General features: G+C 44.5%; 1 protein-coding gene across 4 annotated transcripts in view; it reads right to left on the bottom strand.

Moving 5' to 3' along the window:
- Positions 1–24,898, bottom strand: part of TMTC4 (transmembrane O-mannosyltransferase targeting cadherins 4) — a 275,681-nt gene that overhangs the window by 149,115 nt on the left and 101,668 nt on the right. For 3 of the 4 annotated variants that reach the window (XM_033948831.1, XM_033948832.1, XM_033948833.1), the window contains one exon: positions 13,392–13,507. In XM_033948831.1, coding sequence (XP_033804722.1) covers positions 13,392–13,507 — 116 coding nt within the window. Of the gene's footprint in view, positions 1–13,391; positions 13,508–24,898 lie in introns of those variants that run through there. The other variant, XM_033948835.1, reaches the window with a different exon arrangement.

Below are 24,898 nucleotides of genomic sequence, written 5' to 3'. Positions count from 1 at the left end.
CCCAAGGGGGAGCACAGCTGGCCACTCACCGGGGAATAGGCTGCCGCCGGGGAAAGGCTGCCACTGCTGTCATCAGAAACAAGCCGGCGCCGAGTTCTCGCTCCCTGCTTTTCTTCCCAGTGAGCCGACCAACTCTAGCCGTCCGACGTCAATTCTGACGTCAGAGAGGACGTTCTGGGCCAGCCAATCGCTTACTGGCTGGCCCGGAACGTACTCCGACGTTAGAATTGACGTCGGGCAGAGAGTTGGTCGGCCCGTGGGGGAAGAGAAGCAGGGCGAACTCGGCGCCGGCCTGTTTACGATGGCCAGTGGCAGCCTTTCCCTGGCGGTGGTGGCAGCAGCAGCATGTTTCCAAATGGCGATGGCATGGGGGAGGGCAAGGAGAAAGAAAGAAATGGGGGGGGCGAGACAGGGAGCCAGAAAGAAAGAAATGGGGGGACAGGGATCCAGAAAGAAAGAGAGGGGGGGACAGGGATCCAGAAAGAAAGAAAGGGGGCAGGATGAAAGAAAGAAAATAAATGGGGCACTGAGAGAGAGAGAGAAAGACAAACAGAAAGAAAGGGGGCATGGGGAGAGAGAAAGAAAGAAGGGGGTAAGGTGAAAGAAGGAAAGAAATGGGGCATGGAGAGAGAGAGAAAGATAGAAAGAAAGGGGGCATGAAGAGAGAAAGAAGGAGGCAGGGTGAAAGAAAGAAAGAAATGGGGCACGGAGAGAGAGAGAGAAAGATAAACAGAGAAAGAAAGGGGGCATGGGGAGAGAGAAAGAAAGAAAGGGCAGGATGAAAGAAAGAAAGAAATGGGGCACGGAGAGAGAGAGAAAGACAGACATACAGAAAGAAAGGGGGCATGGAGAGAGAAAGAAAGAAGGAGACAGGATGAAACAAAGAAAAATTGGGGGAGGGAATGAGGTCTGGAGGAGAGGAAGCATACAGGAAGCTGAAAGAAGGGAAGAAATATTGGATGTACAGTCAGAAGAATAAAGTGCAACCAGAGACTGATGAAATTACCAAACAAAGGTAGGAAAAATGATTTTATTTTCAATTTAGTGATCAAAATGTGTCCATTTTGAGAATTTATATATGCTGTCTATATTTTGCATTATGGCCCCCTTTTACTAAACCGCAATAGCAGTTTTTAGCACAGGGAGCCTATGAGCATCGAGAGCAGCGTGGGGCATTCAGCACAGCTCCCTGCGCTAAAAAACCCTATCGCGGTTTAGTAAAAAGGGAGGGGGTATATTTGTCTATTTTTGTATAGTTGTTACTGAGGTGACATTGCATAAAGTCATCTGCCTTGACCTCTTTGAAAACCGCGGAATATAAATGATAATTAACATTTTCTCTGCGTACAGTGTGCTTTGTGTTTTTAAAATTTTATTGTTGGTAGTTCATTTTGACTTGGCCATGAAGGTAAGGGGGAGGGAGGGAGGGTGGGGAGCTGCTGAAAGACACCTAGTAATTCTTGCAGGCTTGACTGTGAAGGGAATTATTTTTGTAAAATCATGTTTTGTTATGTGACTGGCATTATTTAGACTTTAATTTCTATGAATGAATAGAATGAAAATGATATAAAATTACTTGCTTGTTTTTATGTGCATGCGCTGAAGGAAAGTGGCGAGAGAGTGGGCTGAGGACGCTGAAGGGAAATGGAGAAGAGAGAGTGGGGAGAAGACGCTGATTTATAAATTGACAATTGTACAGAATATTGTTTCTTTTTATACTTTAATTTAATAAGTTCAATATAAAACAATTCAAGGCTTGTGTGGATGGAATCAGGTGGTTTGTGGGGATGAGAACCGAGCTTATGGGGATTAGTCCAATAAAATGGTATTTTCTTATTTCTCATTGTTTTATTTTTATTTGTTAATTTGTAAAGTGGTGATTGTTATGTATCAGTTTTTTCAAATTTACATCTACTGTCTTTATATTTTGCACAGTATTAGAGGACATGTATTACTGTTTTTGTGGTGTTGTGGTGTTGCATTGTATGCAGAGTCTGGTTTCTTGGCAGTTCAGTTTAACTTTTGTCTACATATTTCTATTTTTAGTTTGTGATTATTTCATATTGGGCGAGGGTGTATCTGTCTGTGTGTATGAAAGGGACATGGCTTTCTGATAGCATCGACTGTACAGGATCAATTGACTGCGCAGGATCTGGTTTGTTTAGTTTTACAATGTATGTGTTGGTGTTCTAGTGCTCACTGCAGTGTTTAAGATGCTGCCTTTTCCTAGGTACACTCTTGTTGTGCGATATGTAGATTGTTACTAACAATCATATTTTTCATATAGATGGGGGGGTGTCAAAAAATGATGGGCCCCGGGTGTCAGATATGCTAGGTATGGTAAACACTTTCAAAAAGAGTGTGGTAAAGTCCAGTAGAGTAAGTCAAAACAGACACTGCATAGACCAGATCACTACAACATGAAGGAAAAAGCATCAGAAAGGGTCCTCCCACCTCACCAAAACGGCTTAAAGAGGCGGTTGAGCGGTCACCTCACTGGCAAAAAACCTTCAATTTATGTTCGTGTCTTATGCTGTGCTGTATTCTGCCAATAAACACTAAAGATAGAGGAATAAAATCCACTTATCCTGCTGATCGGTACACCAACGGTGGCCAGCGTTTCACATTTTCATGCTGCCTCAGGGTGTATCCCGACCGATCAGACTCTAAAACACAAAATAAAATAGTGAATAAAAATCTTCAGAATCTATCTATCTAATGTGCCAGGCAAACATATTTTAGAATATATAAAGAACATACCAGTTCAAAGCGGACGTCTCCACGTCTCAATGTAAAATGACTGTTACAAACTTTCAAACTTAGAATAGATGTTGAGCGTTTCTTTAGAAAACTCCATCTCAAGGAATATTTTGCCCAATTCCCTCTCGAGTCCTCCGACGAATCGATTATACGTAGAAGATCCACGTGGGTCCCCCCAACTCCACATTTAACCTTATACAAGGACCTTGTAATTAGAGATGTCAGATGTTTTGTCAATAACAAGAAAAAGTCTTATCAACCATATAATTTATTCAAAGAGGAATTTTTGGCTTTGAAATACCTAAGATCCAATAGAAAGATACGTATTTGTAAGGCAGATAAGGGAGGGGCCGTGGTGGTCTTGGATATGGACAAATATTTAGCCGAGACATGGAGATTGCTTAATGAACCAACAGATTATTGTAAATTAGATGAAGACCCCACCCCGGCCCTAGCTTTAGAAATTAGAAATCTTACTTTACCAGCTTATGAGAGTGGGATTTTGACTAAAAAGGAATATGAATATCTTAACATCTCTGACCCTAGAGTTCCCACTTTTTATACACTGCCAAAAGTACATAAAGACCTGGTCAAACCCCTGGTCGTCCTATAGTATCGAGCAGGGGGTCCATACTTGAACCTCTGTCTACTTTTGTGGATGTTTTTTTGCGCCCTCTGGTTTCAAAGGGCTTTTCTTACTTATGTGATTCTTCACATTTTTTAGAAAAACTCTCTGGCATTACATCGGTTGACAACATAACTTTTTTTGTCACATTTGACGTCAAGTCTCTCTACACCATCATCCCACAGGCGGAAGTTACCATCATCATTAGAGAGTTTCTCTAAAATTGTATGGTTAACCCTAGGGTTCCTATTGAGCTTGTAATTGAACTTATGTCCCTTACCATGCGTAAGAATTATTTTAGATTTCTGCACCAATTCTTTTAACAAATCTCGGGAGTAGCTTTGGGGGCCACTATGGCCCCTTCCATAGCAAACTTATTTATGCAGAAATTTGAAAATGAATGGATCATTCACAATTCTTTTTCTAACCGGGTTTTAATTTGGCTATGTTTCATTGACGACATTTTTGTCATCTGGACAGGCACGAGAGAAGATTGAGATTCATTCCACATTTGGTTAAATTCTAGTCATCCAAATGTGGAATTTAGCATGGCCTGTCACCCGTGCCAGATTTCTTTTGTGGACATACTGGTCACTAAGGCGGATGGGGAAATTAAAACTACAGTATTTAGGAAAAATACTGACAGAAACACCTTTTTAGATTTTTCTAGTAACCATCCCATGCCCCTGAAACGTAGCCTTCCTACCTCTCAGTTTTTTAGATATCGCCGTCTCTGTTCAGACTTTACGGATTTTAAATGTAAAAGTAAATCTCTGTACACAAGATTAAAAACGAGAGGTTATCCCGGCCCGATTTTGAGAAAGGCGTATAAAAGGGCTAAGTTCTTAAATAGAGATCTTTTATTCAGCAGGAAGGACAAAAACGCGAATGAGGATGTGGTCACATGTATATTACAATACTCTTCTCGAATGAATGCTATAACTAAGATTTTACGCAAACACTGGGAAATCATGGAATTAAGTCCTGTATTCACTGAAACACATTTCAGGATTGCTTTTATTCGACAAAGGAATTTTAAGGAGTTGTTAAGTCCATCAGATGTTGATTCTACACAAGTGAGCTCCCCAGTAATCATTAATGGGGATTCTGGTCATTTTAAATGTGGAGCATGCATGACCTGTGAAGTGACCCTGGAGCTGGCAAACACTTTCATGCATCCGGCTACGGGCCATATTTTCCACTTAAAACATCGGACCTCCTGCACCACTACTTTTGTCGTGTATGTTATTCTCTGCCCGTGTTTTAAAATCTATGTGGGACAGACTTCACGATCTTTTAGGAGACGTATTACAGAACATAAGAGTTGTTTATACCATAATAAAATTCAAGCTCCTTTGGTGGCCCATTGTTTGGAACACAATCATTTGTTTAGTGATTTACGTTGTTTTGTCATTGATCACATCACAGAAAACATTCAAAATAGATCTCTTCGACTCCTTCAGGCTGAACAGTTCTGGATTCATCTCCTCAACAGTGAAGAGCCGGTGGGCTTAAACCAAAGACTGGACTGGAGTGCTTTTTATTGACTTCATAGATGTTATTTTGCAATCTGTATCTACTATTGCATTTGTATTCACTGCTGCACCGTTGTAAGACAATTGGACTGAATTTTATGTCATCTGCACTGGAGCAATTTTTTTTTTTTTAAATAACAGCTTTTATTGAGATACACCTCAAGCATAACATAAACATATAGCATATAGCAGCAAGAAAATAAAGTGCAATCAACCACACTCCAAAAAAGAAAAACACCCGAAGTGTAGCCAAGAACAAGTACAAATATCATCCCCCCAATTCAACAATAACAAACTACAAAACCCCCCAAAATACAGTCAAAATCCCCCCTCCCCCACCCCCAGAGACAAAACACAGTTCCCACAACACCCAATTAGGTCGAGAAGCATCTAATATCAGAGAGAAAAAAAACAAAGAATGGAATAGGGATATAAACAAAGGTTCCCCCCAGTCTCCGCTATCCCAGTCCAGCCGCATAGTCGACTCAGTGCCCCAGTCCACCCCTGCCACTAATCCCCACAGATGCCCGAAATCTGCGCCAAATATGAGCATAGCCATGAAGTTTGCCATGACGTAGAGCTGTTAAATGGTAAAGAAGTTGCCAAGTAAGCAAACGATGCTCCACCATGGCCCACGTGGGAGGGAGCACCTGATTCCAAAGGGAGGCAATAGCTAATCTAACAGCAGTAAAGGCCAACTTACAGAACATAGAATCACCCCAAGCTAAATCCAATTGATGCCAGAACAACAAGGCATGTCGCCAATCCACCGGAATGGGAATATCCAGGATCCGAGACACCCTAGAAAAAATCTCAATCCAGAACCCAGACACCCGCCCACACTGCCACCACATATGAAAATAGGTACCCATCTCCCCACAGCCCCTCCAACAAAGAGCACTCGCACCTCCCTGCCAACGAGCCACCACCTGAAGGGTATAATACCAACGAAAAAGAACCTTGTATCCATTTTCAATCAACAAGGCCGCTATACCCGCCGAAGAAATCTCTGACCAAATATCCCCCCAGGTGTCCCAGGATATAGCAGAGCCCCAATCACCCTCCCAAGCCCTCATGTAGGAATGTGGGGTCCCCCGACAATTGAGGCATCTATATATAGCAGAGAGAGCTCCCTTCCTAAGCACCGGTTCTAACAACAGCTCAAAGGGAGTCTTACCCCCCCTCAGATCCCTCAAAAGACCCGAGGCCCTGATATAATGAACCACTTGCATGTAAGGAAACAAATCTCTCACCCCAAAACCAAACCTGCCCCGGAGCTCCGTAAAGGGTCGAATACGGCCCAGAACCGGATCCCACAATTGACCCACACACACTAATCCCCTAGTTTCCCAATCAGCAAACACTCCACCACCCCTTCCCGGTAGAAAATCTGGATTGCGTCTTAATGGGGTAAACCAGGAATGGCGCCTACCCAGCAATAGACTACCCCGGGTCTGATTCCAAACCCTCAAAGAAGTTCCCACTGAGGATAAGCCACCCTCCAACCACACCCTGCCCGGTAACCAAGGCCGATGTAACAAAGGCACCCCACCACTTAAACTTTGCTCTATCTCCACCCACAGTTTCGGTGTCTGCGTTTGCCACTCTAAAAGGGCGCGCAGCTGAGCCGCCTGATAATATTTTACCACATTAGGAACCCCCAACCCGCCATCACCCCTACCCATACATAAGACCATCCTACTCACCCGAGGTCTCCTTCCAGCCCAAATAAAGTGAGAGATATGCCGTTGAACTCCCTCCAACGTGTTCTACTCACCCAGAGCGGCAGTACTTGAAACAAAAACAAAAGGCGCGGCAAAATCATCATTTTCACAACTGCCACCCTACCCAGCCAAGAGAAATACTGATCTTTCCAACTAAGCAAATCCTGACGAATGCGGCGAAATAGCGGGGGGAAATTAAGATCATAGAGATCCACTCCCGGAGGTCCAAAGTAAACCCCAAGGTAACGGAGAGAATGCTGAACCCACCGGAACGAAAACCGATCTCGGAGGTAAGCCACTCGGTCATCAGCCAAGTTGATGTTAAGGAGCTCAGACTTCCCAACATTGACACGAAATCTCGAGACCCTACCATAAGCATCCAGCTCCCGTAAGATAGCATGCAGGGAACCCTCAGGATCCTCCACCGTAAACAAGAGATCATCCGCAAACAATGCTAACTTATAATCCCCACCCGGCATCGTAACCCCCTTGATATCCCGATTCAGCCGCACCCTCTGCGCCAGGGGTTCTATCGTTAAGGCGAAGAGAAGAGGTGAAAGAGGACACCCCTGACGCGTTCCCCGTGCTAGCGAAAAAGTCTCCGAGTAGCCCCCATTGACCTTAATACATCCAATGGGGCAAGTATAAAGGATCTGGATCCAATCCCGCATGCGCGGACCCAAACCAACAGATTCCAAAACCCTGAACAAGAAAGGCCAGGAGACCCTGTCAAACGCCTTCTCAGCGTCGACCGACAGAAACACCGTTTCCCTCACTCCCCCCCTTGCCCTTTCAAACAAATTATAAACCCGACGTGTGTTGTCACCCACCTGTCTTCCCGTTACAAAACCCGACTGATCCGGATGGATCAGCCGAGGAATCCAACTCATCAATCTGTCAGCCAAGATCCGCGTAAAAAGCTTACGGAGCAATTTTAAATGTTCCAATATATACACAAAATTTCTTTTTAATCTTGTCTTTTGCAGTACTGTAATGTGCCTCACTCTATTTATTTATTTATTTTATTTACATGCTATTTATTTTTTAAGATATTTATTGAGGGAGTCAATACGATCTCACTAACAAGAATATTTATTTATTAATTTTAAATTTTTGTATTTGCAGTTTTTGCACAGTAGAAAGTAGTTTATTTCACTTTGGAATTCAGTTTTCTCCAGTTTTGAAGTCCCAGATAAGAGCTCCTTTTCTTTAAAGCCTTTTGTATTTCCCGCCTGTGTGTTCCTTTTAAACTGTAAGATGGACAGTTTTATTACACTGTTCTATCCAATAGCGTCTTTGATGACGTTGCCCTGGTGCTTATTTCTATGCAGTGGAAGCGTTCATATCCAGTTTCCCCCTGTAACAGTCATTTTACATTGAGACGTGGAGACGTCCGCTTTGAATTGGTATGTTCTTTATATATTCTAAAATATGTTTGTCTGGCACATTAGATAGATAGATTCTGAAGATTTTTATTCACAATTTTCTTTTGTGTTTTAGAGTCTGATCGGTCGGGATACACCCTGAGGCAGCATGAAAATGTGAAACGCTGGCCACCGTTGGTGTACCGATCAGCAGGATAAGTGGATTTTATTCCTCTATCTTTAGTGTTTATTGGCAGTATACAGCACAGCATAAGACACGAACATAAATTGAAGGTTTTTTGCCAGTGAGGTGACCGCTCGACTGCCTCTTTAAGCCGTTTTGGTGAGGTGGGAGGGCCCTTTCTGAGGCTTTTTCCTTCATGTTGTAGTGATCTGGTCTATGCAGTGTCTGTTTTGATTTACTCTACTGGACTTTACCACACTCTTTTTGAAAGTGTTTACCATATCATACATTGAGTTTTCAGGATATCTGGGTTTTCCAGACATATGCTAGGTACGCCACTGATACTAGGTAATTCAAAATTAAGAGCAAAAGAAGAATGACAGATGACAGTTTTATGAGCATGGTAGCAAGGTTTGAAAAGAAAATTATTTGGACAGGCTTGATGTAGATAGGCATCTTCCCCTTCTGATAGCCAAATTTCAATAAAGCAAAGAATATTTAAATTATGTTGTAGAATGAGATCATGTACCAGATGATATTTGCTCTTAATAGAGTGAACATTTAGAAGTCCAAGTTTGATATCAGAAGAAAAGATTGGAGTTTGGAAAGGAATGGAAGAGGATGAAATCAGAGAGATAGAAGATAGATATCTTGGACGGGCTGTGTTTGTGTTTGTGGAGGAGGGCTGAGAAAGGGGCCAGTGTCCCCAGAAGACTGGAATTTGGGAGCTCATTCTGGAAGAAATTGAACAGGAATGGAAGGACAGAATATAAAAGCAAAAGAGAGAAAAAAGTTTAATTTGATAAGTAAGTAGCATGATATAGTGAGGGAGGGCCAAGAGAGCACAAAGGAGCGCAATAAGGAGCAGAACCAAAGAGAAAATCCTGGGGAGAAAGTAATGATAAAATGAAACAGTGGCAAAATCAGACATGAACACACTATAACAGCAAAAATAGACTATAACAGAATAGAAACTAACAGAGCAAGAGCAAACTTAGACAAGGTACTTACTGTAAAATTTTTTAAGATGCCCAGTAGAGTACAGATACAAGGATTACAATTAAAGAGCCGAAAGGTAGGCAGTGAGTGAAGGCGGTAGAAAACAGCTGGTGATAAATAATTAAGCATGTGCCGCAGGTGGAACTAAATTTAAAGGAGAAGCTACTGATGATGTAAGCAGGAGGCGGAGTCACTGGTGCTGCCGCTTCGCAAACATGAATTCCCCCACACCCACCACACTGGCCCAATATTTCTCAACCAAAATAGAAGCAATATTTAAAAACATTTGACAATGATACAGACAATCAAATAATGCCACTACTGACAGCAACCTAGTCAATATCCCAGCAGATAGAACATGGATAAATTTCAACACAATCACAACAAATGAATTAAGACCTCTTGTAAACAGACTATCCAAAACATGCTGCAAACTAGATCTATGTCCACCATATCTATACTACGATATGCCAGAAGAAATACTGTACTCAAATGGTTAACTCTGATGATAAACTCCACACTGGCACAAAGATGGTTTTCAGAAGCATTTGGCAAAATCCTGCTTATCCCCATCCCAAAAGAATCAGATTTAGATCTACCCCAAACAGCCAATTATAGACTGATCACTAGTATACCTTTTATAACCAAACTGAATGAATTCATAGTTGCAACTCAACTAAAAAGAGTACAGTACATGCTGGAACTTGCTATTACCTTCCCAACATAGGTTCAGGGACTCACACAGCACAGACCAGTCTAATAAATCTAGTGTCCAGAGCAAGAACGGAACTAAGTAAAGGTGTTCAGCGGTCTGTTTTGTTTTATTTGGTTTATTGATGTCTGTTATTGAGGCATCTTGTATGACTTATATAATTTTATATTTTGATGTATGAGTGGGTTTTAAATGAAATTTGTCGTTGATGTGACGTGCATGTTATATGTAATTTGATTTAATATGTAAGTAAGTAATTTGTTATAGTGTGTCTTTGAAGTGTTTTGTACGATAAATGTAAATCTTTTATTTTGTATGTTAATATGTAACTCGCCCTGGATAAGGGCGGATGAGAAATAAACAAACAAATAAATGCTACTAGCGTAATTCGACTTTTCAGCAGCTTTGACATGGTAAACCATGCCCTTTTATTAAACAGGTTATCTGAACTAGGAATCACTGGACATGTGTTATAATGGTTTCAGGGGTTCTTCGCTAACAGAAAATATAGAGTTCTGAAAGATGAAACCTACTTTGACTATTGGACCCTGACCATGTGGAGTACCACAAGGATCCCCTATCTCATCCTTACTGTATAACATCTTCATGACCATCCTCAACTCAATTAAACTAGATCCTGGGGGATGGATATTCTCATATACAGACATCTTTCTACTAATCCCCATAGATCTGAACCCAACCAATCTCATTACCAAGTTATCCCTAGTCATAAATAAAGTACAAGAAAGGGCAACAAAATATCATCTTAAACTAAATGCCAAAAAACTCAAACTACTATAGTTCAGGCTAAAGGCACCCCAAATCCCTACCTGCATCACACTGACAAATGGAGTCAACCTTAATATTCAGAAATCCACCAGAGTCCTAGGAGTCACCCTAGATAACTCACAGATATTTAAAAATCACATCAACAACATAGTCCATAAGTTGTATGCCACTATTCAAAAGCTGAGAAGGATTAGACCCTATTTGCTCCATTAACACCACAGGATACTCATCTAATCAATAATTCTGCACTACAATAATTCACTCCTCTCAAGACTATTGAAGAAGCAAACAAAAAAAAACCCTCCAAATACAGAACACTGCACCAAGACTCATATTCTACAAATCGAGATTCAATCATGTCACACTACTACTGAATGAACTACATTGGCTCCCTATTGACAAAGCGAATCAAATTTAAGACATGTTGCCTAGCATTCAAGATCCTATATGGAGAGTCCCCTGAAAGCTTCCCCAGATATACAGAACTACTGGGAAGACCGACCAAACAACATTAACACTAACCAATAGTCCATCTCTGAAAGGAATAAAGTATGAGACAACATAGCAACTCCTTTGGCTACCAAGTTGCAAAACACATTACCTGGAGAGATCCACACTACTTTCACATACGCCTAATCTGCAAATCCCTAAAAACATGGTTCTTCTATAAATCCTGGCCAGGAGCCTAGCCTGACCCAAATCTTGAACTACACACTCATGAGTATGTGAACAGAAAATACACCAACCCACCATATCAGAAATCTATGCTAAGAGCAAATCTGATGCTTACAATATGCACTATATAATGCATATACTTACAATACATATGCATATACTTACAATATAAAATATAACGCATTTGGGGATTAATAATCAGAAGGAACTGTATATGCTGGGAGGTGAGAAGCTGATATGCACTGACGTGGAGAGGGACCTTGGGGTGATAGTGTCCAAAGATCTAAAGGCGAAAAAACAGTATGACAAGGCAGTGGCTGCTGCCAGAAGGATGCTGGGCTGTATAAAGAGAGGCGTAGCCAGTAGAAGGAAGAAGGTGTTGATGCCCCTGTACAGGTCATTGGTAAGGCCCCACTTGGAGTATTGTGTTCAGTTTTGAAGACCGTATCAGGTGAAGGACGTAAGAAGACTTGAAGTGGTCCAGAGGAGGGCGACGAAAATGATAGGAGGCTTGCGCCAGAAGACGTATGAGGAGAGACTGGAAGCTTGAATATGTATACCCTAGAGGAAAGGAGAGACAGGGGAGATATGATTCAGACGTTCAAATACTTGAAGGGTATTAACGTAGAACAAAATCTTTTCCAGAGAAAGGAAAATGGTAAAACCAGAGGACATAATTTGAGGTTGAGGGGTGGTAGATTCAGGGGCAATGTTAGGAAATTCTACTTTACGGAGAGGGTGGTGGATGCCTGGAATGTGCTCCCGAGAGAGGTGGTGGAGAGGAAAATGGTGACTGAGTTCAAAGAAGCGTGGGATGAACACAGAGGATCTAGAATCAGAAAATAATATTAAATATTGAACTAAGGCCAGTACTGGGCAGACTTGCACGGTCTGTGTCTGTATATGGCCATTTGAGGGAGGATGGACTGGAGAGGGCTTCAATGGCTGGGAGGGTTTAGATGGGATGGAGTAGGTTTTGACGGAGATTTCGGCAGTTGGAACCCAAGCACAGTACCAGGTAGAGCTTTGGATTCTTGCCCAGAAATAGGTAAGAAGAAAAAATTTAAATTGAATCAGGTTGGGCAGACTGGATGGACCATTTGGGTCTTTATCTGCCGTCATCTACTATGTTATGTTACTATGTCACTTTACCTGTAAGGTAAAAATTAATACTGTATGACTCATAGCATATTAATCACTGTTATCATTGCTGTTGCTATATTGATTGCCTGTTGCTAATGTTGTACCGACTGCTCTTGTTGTAACATTGACTGATTTACTGTAACCACTACACTGATTGCCATTACTGCATTGACTGATGTTATATTAAGGATTATGTTGCATCGATTACTGGCAGTAAGCCACCTTGAACTCCTCTTAGGAGGATTTGGCAGCGATATAAGACCACAAATAACATAACATAACAAATATAGATATTTTAGTAGCTTGCAATTAAATATGAAGGCATCAAGACTTTTGGTAAGAGGATAATTATATAGCAGGGCATCTAAGCCTAGAAGGCACATAGGTGCATAAGTTAGCCCACCAGAAAGCTGTTACACAAAATTACACCTATTCTGAGGAAGGCATAGTTTTGTACATGAAGTATTGTCACTTATGTATTTTATATGATACAGCAGAAGAAAACCTAGTCAATTTCCAGGCACAGTACAAGCAGCCTCAGCATGTGAGAAAGACCCGCATACGAAGCATACTAAGGCCACTTTTGCTGCAGTTTTAATAAAAGGACCCCAAAAGTATCTGCTTATATTTTCCCATGGTGTACACAATGGTATTTTAAAAGTGCCCACTGGAGCCACGTGTTTACATACACAAGTTGCTTATAACATTACTCCCAATTGCGCTATGTATCTATTCAATCCAGGTTTTTACATAAGAATGCAGAATTAGTCATTTTTAATTTGTAAAGTGCTGTAATTCCATTAGCATCAAAGTTTTTGCCAAGTAATTTCTCTCTCTGCAGACTTGTTCTCTCTCTGCAGACTCATTTTCAAAAGAATTACCTGAAGGTAAGAACTGTAAGAGGTCGATATGATTTATGGCTGACATTACTGCTGAGTTTAGTACCCCAGAAATCATGCATCCACAAATCACCAAGTGAGGTTTCTGCTCTGAGGTCCTGAAAAACAAATTAAAAAAATATTATAGAGAACATCTCAAACTTTATAGATATTAAACTTTATATTAAATGTTATAGATAATTCAAATCCCACACTGCTCCTTGTGACCCTGGGCAAGTCACTTAATCCCCCATTGCCCCAAGTACATTAGTGAGCCTACAGATAAGGAAAAATGTTTGAGTACCTGAATGCAAAACCACTTAGGCTATAAGTGGCATATAAATAATTAAATAAACATTACAGTAGAACTGAAACAATAGAAAATATTACAGTCTAGCAAGTGACTTTCTCTGTAGCCAATCACAGATTTACTCCCCAATCACACTGCCTTGTTTCAAATGCAGTGTTAGCAAAAAATTAGAACATTATGCAGCAAGCAGATGGAGTGTTTGCAAAGATTTCCAATATCAACTTCTAGAGGCAAGTAGATAAAACTTTTAAAGTTTCTACAGAAACTCAGTAACTAAAAGAACTATGGTAGAAATGTACTAAATATTACTGCTATTGTGAACTTTTGAAAAGTGCAGGATTCTAATGAATACCAAAAGTGTGAATCTCATTTCAAAAAGATTTGAAGCATTATATTGGGATGAATCGGTATAAAAAAAATCAAAGATTAGATTAGATTATGAATCTACACTGCTTCTCATTGTAAGTTTGAATATCTGCGTTGTTATGGACAGAAGCTGTTAAAAATTTGGCAGTTAAGATTTAATGCTAACAAAAAATGCAGGGTCATGCATTTGGGCTGCAAAAACCTGAGGGAGTACTACAGTTTAGGGGAGGCAAAGAACATTTGTGCATGACAGAGCAGCAGGACTTGGGTATGATCATATCTGATGCTCTTAAGATGGCCATACAGGTAGAAAAGGTGAGAAAGAAAGCTAGAAGGATGCTTGCCTCACTGGGGAACTTACTACAAAGCTTAAAAATTACATTTTATATCTATGCTGATGATATCATCATAGTTATTCCAATTACTACTCTGACCCCCGACACAAAGATTCATATATCATTCATTCTAGAACAAATTGAACTATGGATGACCGACTTCAAATTGAAGCTCAACACAGACAAAACTAAATTTTTCCTGGCAAGCCCTAATGATAAAATCAAAGACTCATCAATCTCCTTGAACGGTCAGGTTTTCCCTATTGACCATTCCATTAAAATTCTGGGAATGACTCTGGACCGCTACATTACTCTAAATGCTCACACAGATTTACTGATTAAAAAATGCTTCTTGTTACTTTGGAAACTCAGAACCATCAGAAAATACTTTGATGCAGCATCTTTCCGCTTACTGGTTCAATCTTCCATTTTAAACATGCTCGATTATTGCAACATCATTTACTTGGGATCCTTCAAAAAATCATTCTAAGACTCAGAGTCATTCAAAATTCAGCAGTTCGACTGATTTTTGGACTGAAGAAATGGGATCACATAAGCCCCTATTATCAAAAACTCCATTGGCTGCCCCTGGAGGCGCAAATTCTGTTTAAGTTCTCTTGTCTGTGTTATAAATCAATATTGGTCTGGCCCCCACTTACCTAGTTTCCCATTTTAATCTGGCAAGTTCTATTAGGCCCACACGAAGAATACATCTGTTCACCTACCCAACAATAAAGGCCTGCCACTACAATAGATTCCAGGCCAGAAAACCTCGCCTTCCAGGCAGGCAAATGGAACGATTGGCTGAGTAACGTTATCAAGCACTCCTCAACCTACCTCAATTTTAGAAAATTGGTAAAAACGAGTTTGTTCAATCGATTTATAAACTAAGAATTTTATAGCACTGCAAATTCAACCATTAACCTTAAGAACTATATAGCTATCTACTTCTTCCATTATATAAGATTGTATAGATCAGTGATTCCCAACCCTGTCCTAGAGGAACACCAGGCCAATCGGGTTTTTAGGCTAGCCCTAATGAATATGCATGAGAGAGATTTGCATATGATGGAAGTGATAGGCATGCAAATTTGCTTCATGCATATTCATTAGGGCTAGCCTGAAAACCCAATTGGCCTGGTGTTCCTCCAGGACAGGGTTGGGAACCACTGGTATAGATGTCTTTAAATTGTTGACCTCTTCGCTGATTGTCCAGCGCTTCTTGTTGTAAACCGCCTCAAACTTTTCATGGCTTTGGCGGTATATAAAAATAAAATTATTATTATTGGGAGAGGAGTGGCTAGTAGGAAAAAGGAGATGATAATACCTCTTTTTAATACTCTGGTAAGACTTCATATTGTATATATTTCTGGACCACATCTTCAAAAAGATAAATAAACTGGAGTCAGTCCAGAAAATGGCTACTAAAAATGGTCAGTGGTTTTCATCATACAGCATATGGAGGAGCAGAGAATCTACTAAGGGGAAGAAAAATTCCAATGGAATATCTTACCTACTAGCATTTAAACTTGGGAAAAGGTAAAACTTGGGCTTCAGGAGGTTATTTCATTGTCCACTTTTTTAGGGTTCAGTACTTTTTTTTCAGCAAAGTCAGTTTAGGCAATAGTGTAGCCTTTAGACCTTCTGTTAGGGTTGATATATATAAAAAGCTTTTTAGTCTAGCTTAGTATTTTAGGTTGTACTTCAGAGCATTAGATAAAATTAGGGCACAGAATGGCAGCTAAATCAGTCCGAACCGCGAAGGACAAGCAGAGGTTGCAGGACGGCAAGATGGCGGAGACGCACGAGGCACCTGTTTTCAACTGGAGGCAGCCACGGTACAAGAGCTAACTCGATCCCTCAGGACAAACTGTCTACCATTCATACCTTCATGGAGGGTATCAAGGAAAGCTTGGACTCCCAGGCAAGTAGGCTCCAGTGTGCTGAGGATCAGATAGCCCAGCAAGAAGATACCGCAGCCAATTTCAAGGAACGCCTATGCATCAGGCTATTTTTTCCTCGTAGTCTCTTTTGGCCCCTTTTACCGCCTTATGGCACCTGCGTTGATGATGTTTGTACTTATTCCAGTTTTCATTCATTCTTGACCTTTTCCATTTCTTAAACAAAGTTCTGTTGTCTCTGATCGCTTCCTTCACCTCTACAGTGAGCCACGCCAGTTCCTTGTTCTTTTTCCGCTTGGATCCTTTGTTGATACGCGGTATATATAGATTTTGGACCTCAGTGACTATGTCATTAAAAAGGGACCAAGCTTGCTCTAGTGTTTTTACAGTGCTTATCCTCTTCTTAATCTTCTTCCCCACCATGAGTCTCATCTCTTTGTAATTCCCTTTTCGGAAGTTCAGTGTCGTGGCCGTCGTTCTGGACCGATGTTTCGCCCCTGTGCCCAGGTCGAAGCAGATCATGTTGTGATCACTGTTTCCCAGCGTCCCTTCTACTTCTGCCAGTCCTCGCAGTCCATTTAGAATTAAGTCCAGAATTGCATTTCCTCTCATATTTTCCTTGACAAGTTGTTCCAGGAAGCAATCGCCTACAGCATCCAGAAACTTTGTCTCTCTAGCGCAGCCAGAGGTGCCTAGGTTCCAGTCTATCCCCAGATAGTTGAAGTCACCCATGATAACTGTGTTGCCTCCCATGCAGTTGCGTTTAATCTCGTCCGTCATTTCTCCATCAATTTCTTCGGACTGCCCTGGGGGGTCGGTAGTAGATGCCGATCTTCATTTCCAGTCCATTTGTTCCCAGAATTTTGACCCATAGAGACTCTAACTTATCCATCTGTTGTGGCGGGTTCTCTCCAGTAGATTCAATTCCCTCTTTGGCGTATATGGCAATACCCCCACCTTTTTTGAGCCACTCTGTCTCTGCGTATAGTTTGTATTCCGGTAGCACAGTGTCCCAGACATTTTCCTCAGTCCACCATGTCTCCGTGATGCCAATGATGTCCAAGTTATCTCTTTGTGCCATAGCTTCTAATTCACCCATCTTATTCCTAAGGCTCCTTTCGTTCGTGTACATACACTTGAGTTTGTGGCCTGATCCTTTCTTGCATTTCCTTCCCTCCTTTTTCTGGTCCTACTGTGTTCTGCAGGCCTGTTAGTTCTTACTTTTGTTTTTTTCTCCCCTTGGTGGGCAGTTAGTAGCCTGCTCTGACTCTATCTTAGTGCTCCTTGGTTCTATTACATGGCTTGGATCATTCTGTGAGGGCAGAGCCTAATCTGGAGGGGCATTTATGTCTTTTTGCATGTGGGACACTCAGAGGCCTGCTCCTCTCTGTATTATGTTTATGGTTTGCTGTGATATGTGTTACACACTCTTGCTTCATTGTGCAGCTGTGTTTAGCTCAACCGGGGCTTTATATGCCAGGGGCTACATATCTTTTGGGCCTGAGTTTGTGGGGCTGGGCTATTGTTGGCTTTGGTATAGCCCGGAGCTGCTTGTTTGCACTGTTTTGGGGTTTGGGTTTAGCAGGGATTTCCCATGTTGCAACAAGGATTGGGGTTTGAACGGTTGAGGGGGGGAGTGAATGAACATAAGAACATAAGAACATAAGCAGTGCCTCTGCCGGGTCAGACCACAGGTCCATCCTGCCCAGCAGTCCGCTCCCGCGGTGGCCAAAAACAGGTCAAGGCCTGTCTGAATCATCAGAAGGGCTCCCCTGTCACCTTGGTTTCCCATTTAAGTTCTGCCCTCCTATCGAAGTCCTAGCCCTCCGGTCTTGCACATGCACGACCAGGTTGGTTTACTCAGTACCCCACGATCCCTCTATCCCTCAGGAATCCATCCAATCCCTGCTTGAATCCCTGTACCGTACTCTGCTTGATCACTTCCTCCGGAAGCGCATTCCAAGTGTCCACTACCCTTTGGGTGAAAAAGAACTTCCTTGCATTTGTTTTGAACCTGTCTCCCTTCAGTTTCTCAGAATGCCCCCTCGTATTTGCTGTCCCCTTCAGTCTGAAGAATCTGTCCCTATCCACCCTCTCTATGCCCCTCATGATCTTGAAGGTCTCTATCATATCTCCCCTGAGTCTCCTTTTCTCCAGAGAGAAGAGCCCCAGCCTATCCAGCCTCTCGGCGTACGAGCAGTGTTCCAGCCCTTTTACCATTTTTGTTGCTCTCCTTTGGACTCTCTCAAGTACCGCCATGTCCTTCTTGAGGTGCGGTGACCAATACTGGACGCAGTATTCCAGATGCGGACGTACCATCGCTCGATACAATGGCATGATGACTTCCCGTGTTCTGGTTGTTATGCCCTTCTTTATGATGCCCAGCATCCTGTTGGCTTTTTTCGAGGCTGCTGCGCACTGTGCAGATGGCTTCAGTGATGCATCCACCAGCACACCCAAGTCTCTCTCAAGTCTGCTGTCTCCCAACAATACCCCCCCCAATTTGTAGTTGAACAACAGGTTCTTTTTCCCTATATGCATGACCTTGCATTTGTCTACGTTGAAGCGCATTTGCCATTTGTTTGCCCAGTCTTCCAGCTTGTCCAGGTCCCTTTGTAGGTCCTCACACTCCTCCCTGGTCCTAACTCTGCCGCACATTTTGGTATCGTCTGCGAATTTTATAACCTCACATTTTGCCTCCTTTTCCAGGTCATTGATGAATATGTTAAAGAGTAAAGGCCCCAGCACCGATCCTTGTGGCACACCGCTCGTGACTCCCCGCCAGTCAGAATATTGGCCCTTTACTCCAACCCTCTGCAGTCTACCCGACAGCCAGTGCTTGATCCATCTGTGCACATCCCCTCCCACCCCGTGGCTCCACAGCTTCTTAAGTAGCCTTTCATGTGGCACCTTGTCGAAAGCCTTTTGAAAGTCGAGATAAATTATGTCTATGGGCTCCCAATTGTCCATCCGGCTGCTTATTCCCTCAAAGAAGTACAGAAGGTTCGTTAGGCACGACCTTCCCTTACAGAATCCGTGCTGGCTTGTTCTCAGTAGGCCATTCCTCTCGATGTGCTCACAAATGCCGTCCTTGATCATAGCTTCCACCATCTTCCCTATTATTGAAGTCAGGCTCACCGGCCTGTAGTTCCCGGGGTCACCCCTCGATCCCTTCTTGAAGATCGGTGTGACATTTGCCAATTTCCAGTCCTCTGGCACCTCACCAGTTTTCAAGGATAGGTTGCAAACATGTTGGATTGTGCCCGCTATTTCCTGTCTTAGTTCTTTCAGCACCCTTGGGTGGATCCCGTCCGGGCCCGGTGATTTGCCGCATTTTAACCTGTCTATCTGTTTGAGGACATCCTCCCTGCTTACCTCTATGTGCTCTAATTTTTCAGCCTGTTCCCCACTCATGAGCTCCTCTGAGTCCGGTATATTAGATGTGTCTTCGCTCGTGAAAACCGACGAGAAGAACGTGTTCAACCTCTCAGCTACCTCTTTATCCTCCTTAATCACTCCCTTCCTGTCCCCATCGTCCAACGGCCCTACCTCCTCTCTTGCTGGTCGCTTCCCTTTAACGTAACTGAAGAATGCCTTGAAGTTTTTCGCCTCCTTGGCCAGCCCCTCTTCGTATTTCTCTTTTGCTTTTCTAACCTCCCGGTGGCATTCCTTTTGGCATTTCCTGTGCGCCTGGCGATTTTCCTCTGTTGGGTCCTCTTTCCATCTCCGGAAAGATACTTTTTTGTCCTTTATCGCCCTCTTTACTTCTATTGACATCCAATGGGTGGTGTGTATGGTGTGGTGTGCTTGGATATGTCTGTTTGTTTCTTACTGCTGGGTGGATGCCACATGCTGTTGCCTCTTTTTTTTTTTCCTTTATTTTCCAGATTGCCAGTGAGTGTATTGCTGCGGGTGGGATGTGGCTGGGACACCCCTACGGTTGCATTGTTATTCATTTATATATTTTGTTCATATTTCTTGGTATTGATCACATGATATGACTTAATTGAATGTAAAATCTCAATGTAGATGGGATACACTCCCCAATTAAGCGCACAAAACCTTTGGCCTATCTTAAAAGAAAATACACTGATATAGCATTTTTACAAGAGACCCACTTGACTCCTATAGAGCACACTAAACTTCGCAGGGAATGGGTGGGTCAGGTGGGCTATGCCTCTTTTACAGCACAAAATTGCTGGGTGGCTATACTTATCCACAAAAATATACCCTTTCACATTCATAGACAAATTGTGGATCCTAATGGGCAGTTCATTGTTTTGATTGGGGAACTTTGGGGCAAACCGCTAGTCTTGTGCAATATTTATGCCCCCAATACTTACTCTCATTCATTTTTTTCCTCCCTGGTGGGACTTTTGGCTCTGCTTTCCCCTCAGCCAATAATTTTAGGAGGGGATTTCAATCTGGTAGCCCATCTCCAATGGGACAAGCCAGCTAAACCCATGCCGAGGGGTCATTTCATTAGGAGGGTACACTTTCTCTTAAAGGAGCTGGGCCTCTTAGATTCATGGCTTACCATGCACCCGGAAGAGCTTGATTTTTCATTCTATTCACACCCTCACACAACATACTCCCGCATTGACTATATTTTGATCTCTGACTCTCTTTTCTCTCAAATGACTGGCACTCACATTAATGTGCCTCTAGTCTCTGACCATGCTTTCTTGGGCCTTACCTTACGGTTCGGCTCTCTGACCGGGGACAGGATCTGGTGCATGTCCCCCCCATCTATATGCGGATGCCAACTTTCACGATTATTTTCAACAGAAATGGGAAGACTTTGTGCAAACCAATTCAGTGGAGGAAGTAGGCCTGGTCATAAATTGGGAAGCTGCAAAGACGGTCATGCGGGGGCACATTCTTGTTTACTCCGCATCACTGAAAAAGTGACGCGATGGGGAATTGCTTTCACTGTCTCGGGATCTCGCCGCTTTACAGAGCCTTCATATTTCCTGCCTCGATGATACTACCAAACAGGCCATGGGTCTCTTGAAGTCCAAAATTAATACCCTATTGGATCAGAGGGCGAACCATAATATATACTGCTATAAATACAGACTTCATCAGGGGGCGATAAAACAGGTCGCCTGCTTGCTAATTTAGTACACCCCCACAAGGCTCAACATATTATCACTTCCATTAAGGATAAAAGGGTGCGACGCACTCTAACCATCAGGCTATCACGCAGCAGTTTGTGAACTTCTATACGGAATTATATTTCACCTAGCCTTCTGATAGTGATGCTCGAGAGGAGTTTTTTCAACACATTGCCTTGCCCCGGATGTCCATAGAATAACAGGCACTTCTTAATGGTCCCATCATGGGCGAGGAGATACAGCTGGCCATAAAAAATTTAAATTGGCTAAGACACTGGGTCCTGATGGGCTAGGCCCTGAGTTCTATAAGCTTTTGTACCCCTTGGCTCTCTTACCCCTGCAAGCTTATAGGACTGCGCACTGTCACCCCCCTCGGGGGACACCCACAATAAGGCTCACATCATCATCCTTCCGAAGCCGGGCTGGCCGCTCGATGCCCTTGGGTCTTATAGACCCATATCCCTTCTAAAACATGACATCAAGATCCTGGCTAGTATCCTCGTAGTGTATCTCAATGTTTTCCTTCCCTCTCTCAAACATGAAGATCAGGTGGGATTTGTGCCGGGCAGACACGCCTCAATGAATCTTTTGAAGGTCCTCGCAGTGCTGCAGTCCCCTCATGCCCTAGCCGACAGGGCGCTTATCACTAGCCTGGATGTCAAGAAAGCTTTTGATATGGTCTCATGGACCCATCTTTTTGGGACTTTGGAGCGTTTTAGTATCCAGGGCGATTTCATTAAGTGGCTGTCTGCTTTATATCACAATCCCTGCTCTCAGCTCTTGGTTAACAGAGGGGTGTCTTACCCCTTCCCTCTGGGGAGAGGCACGAGACAGGGTTGCCCCCTTTCCCTGCTTCTCTTTCTTCTCTCTCTGGAACCTCTAGCCATATGAATTCGGCAAGACCCTGCATTGGAGGGACTGCGCATGGGTAGCTAGGAGTTCCGCATAAGCATGTTCGCCGACGACATGCTGTTATATGTCAAGTATGCTGACCGGACCGTTCCAACCCTAATGTCCCTTATCCAGTTATATGGCAAATTTTCAGGCCTCAAAATTAACTTTGACAAGACGGAGGCTTTTTTGTTGGGCGCCCCTGTCTCTGAGTCTTGGTGTGCGGGGTTGGGTATTGGTATAGCACCTGGGAAGTTGAAATATTTGGGCATCAAGCTTTATCAGGATCCGAGAAAACTATATGTGGCAAACATTACTGCAACTATTGGGAAAATAAAAACCTTATGCCATAAATGGTGCTCGCTCCCCCTCTCCTTGATGGGCCAGGTAGCTCTGGTAAAAATGGTGTTGTTTCTGAAACTATTATATCTGCTCCAGACCATCCCAGTTTGGATATTGCATAGTAATGAGCACTCTTACCAATCTGTTATTCGTGCTTTCATTTGGGGGGGGGAGGGTAAAGTGGAGCTTTAGGAAGAAGTAATATGTATTGCGGAATATAGCAGCCTGTTGTAAGTTTGGGAGACTACACCCTTGAATTGAAACTGAGTTCAAAGTTTTTAAAAGTTTTTGTCGGTTCCCTGAAGCAGTACCGAAACGTGGCATGTCGGAACCAGTGAGCTTTAAGTTAAGTCTCATACTTTTCCGTACAGCTCTAAATTTCCTATATAAGCTGCATAATTTATAGCTTGTGTGGCTTGTATTACCGTATTTTCGCGGATATAACGCGCGCGTTATACGTGATTTTACGTACCGCGCATACCCCTCGCGCGTTATATGCCTGAGCGCGGTATACAAAAGTTTTTAAACATAGTTCCCACCCCGCCCGACGCCCGATTCACCCCCCCAGCAGGACCGCTCGCACCCCCACCCCGAACGACCGCTCGCACGCGCTCCCACCCGCACCCGCATCCACGATCGGAGCAAGAGGGAGCCCAAGCCCTCTTGCCCGGCCGACTCCCCGACGTCCGATACATCCCCCCCCCCCGGCAGGACCACTCGCACCCTCACCCCGAAGGACCGCCGACTCCCCAACAATATCGGGCCAGGAGGGAGCCCAAACCCTCCTGGCCACGGCGACCCCCTAACCCCACCCCGCACTACATTACGGGCAGGAGGGATCCCAGGCCCTCCTGCCCTCGACGCAAACCCCCCTCCCTCCAACGACCGCCCCCCCCCAAGAACCTCCGCCCGTCCCCCAGCCGACCCGCGACCCCCCTGGCCGACCCCCACGACACCCCCACCCGCCTTCCCCGTACCTTTGTGTAGTTGGGCCAGAAGGGAGCCCAAACCCTCCTGGCCACGGCGATCCCCTAACCCCACCCCGCACTACATTACGGGCAGGAGGGATCCCAGGCCCTCCTGCCCTCGACGCAAACCCCCCTCCCACCCAGCCGACCCGCGACCCCCCTGGCCGACCCCCACGACCCCCCCACCCCCCTTCCCCGTACCTTTGGAAGTTGGCCGGACAGACGGGAGCCAAACCCGCCTGTCCGGCAGGCAGCCAACGAAGGAATGAGGCCGGATTGGCCCATCCGTCCTAAAGCTCCGCCTACTGGTGGGGCCTAAGGCGCGTGGGCCAATCAGAATAGGCCCTGGAGCCTTAGGTCCCACCTGGGGGCGCGGCCTGAGGCACATGGGCCAAGCCCGACCATGTGTCTCAGGCCGCGCCCCCAGGTGGGACCTAAGGCGCCAGGGCCTATTCTGATTGGCCCACGCGCCTTAGGCCCCACCAGTAGGCGGAGCTTTAGGACGGATGGGCCAATCCGGCCTCATTCCTTCGTTGGCTGCCTGCCGGACAGGCGGGTTTGGCTCCCGTCTGTCCGGCCAACTTCCAAAGGTACGGGGAAGGGGGGTGGGGGGGTCGGGGGGGTCGGCCAGGGGGGGCGCGGGTCGGCTGGGGGGGAGGGGGGTTTGCGTCGAGGGCAGGAGGGCCTGGGATCCCTCCTGCCCGTAATGTAGTGCGGGGTGGGGTTAGGGGATCGCAGTGGCCAGGAGGGTTTGGGCTCCCTTCTGGCCCAACTACACAAAGGTACGGGGAAGGCGGGTGGGGGTGTCGTGGGGGTCGGCCAGGGGGGTCGCGGGTCGGCTGGGGGACGGGCGGAGGTTCTTGGGGGGGGGGCGGTCGTTGGGGGGAGGGGGTTTGCGTCGAGGGCAGGAGGGCCTGGGATCCCTCCTGCCCGTAATGTAGTGCGGGGTGGGGTTAGGGGGTCGCCGTGGCCAGGAGGGTTTGGGCTCCCTCCTGGCCCGATATTGTTGGGGAGTCGGCGGTCCTTCGGGGTGAGGGTGCGAGTGGTCCTGCCGGGGGGGGGGGGGATGTATCGGACGTCGGGGGGGGGCATCAGGCTTTCAGGATGGGGACAGACCTTCAAGGGGGGACAGGACTTCAAGGGAGGACAGTGCACGGAAGTCAGGGGGGTGAACGGAGAGTCGGGACAGCGCACGGAAAGTCAGGGCGGGCGAAAGGAGAGTCGGGCAGCATGCGCGTTATATGCCTGAGCGCGGTATAGAAAAGTTTTTGTACATATCA

The sequence above is a fragment of the Geotrypetes seraphini genome, chromosome 6 (genome assembly GCF_902459505.1).
Source record: "Geotrypetes seraphini chromosome 6, aGeoSer1.1, whole genome shotgun sequence".
Taxonomy (NCBI): Eukaryota; Metazoa; Chordata; class Amphibia; order Gymnophiona; family Dermophiidae; genus Geotrypetes; species Geotrypetes seraphini.
The sequence above is the reverse complement of the archived record's forward strand: the minus strand, read 5'-3'. Positions and strand labels throughout refer to the sequence as shown.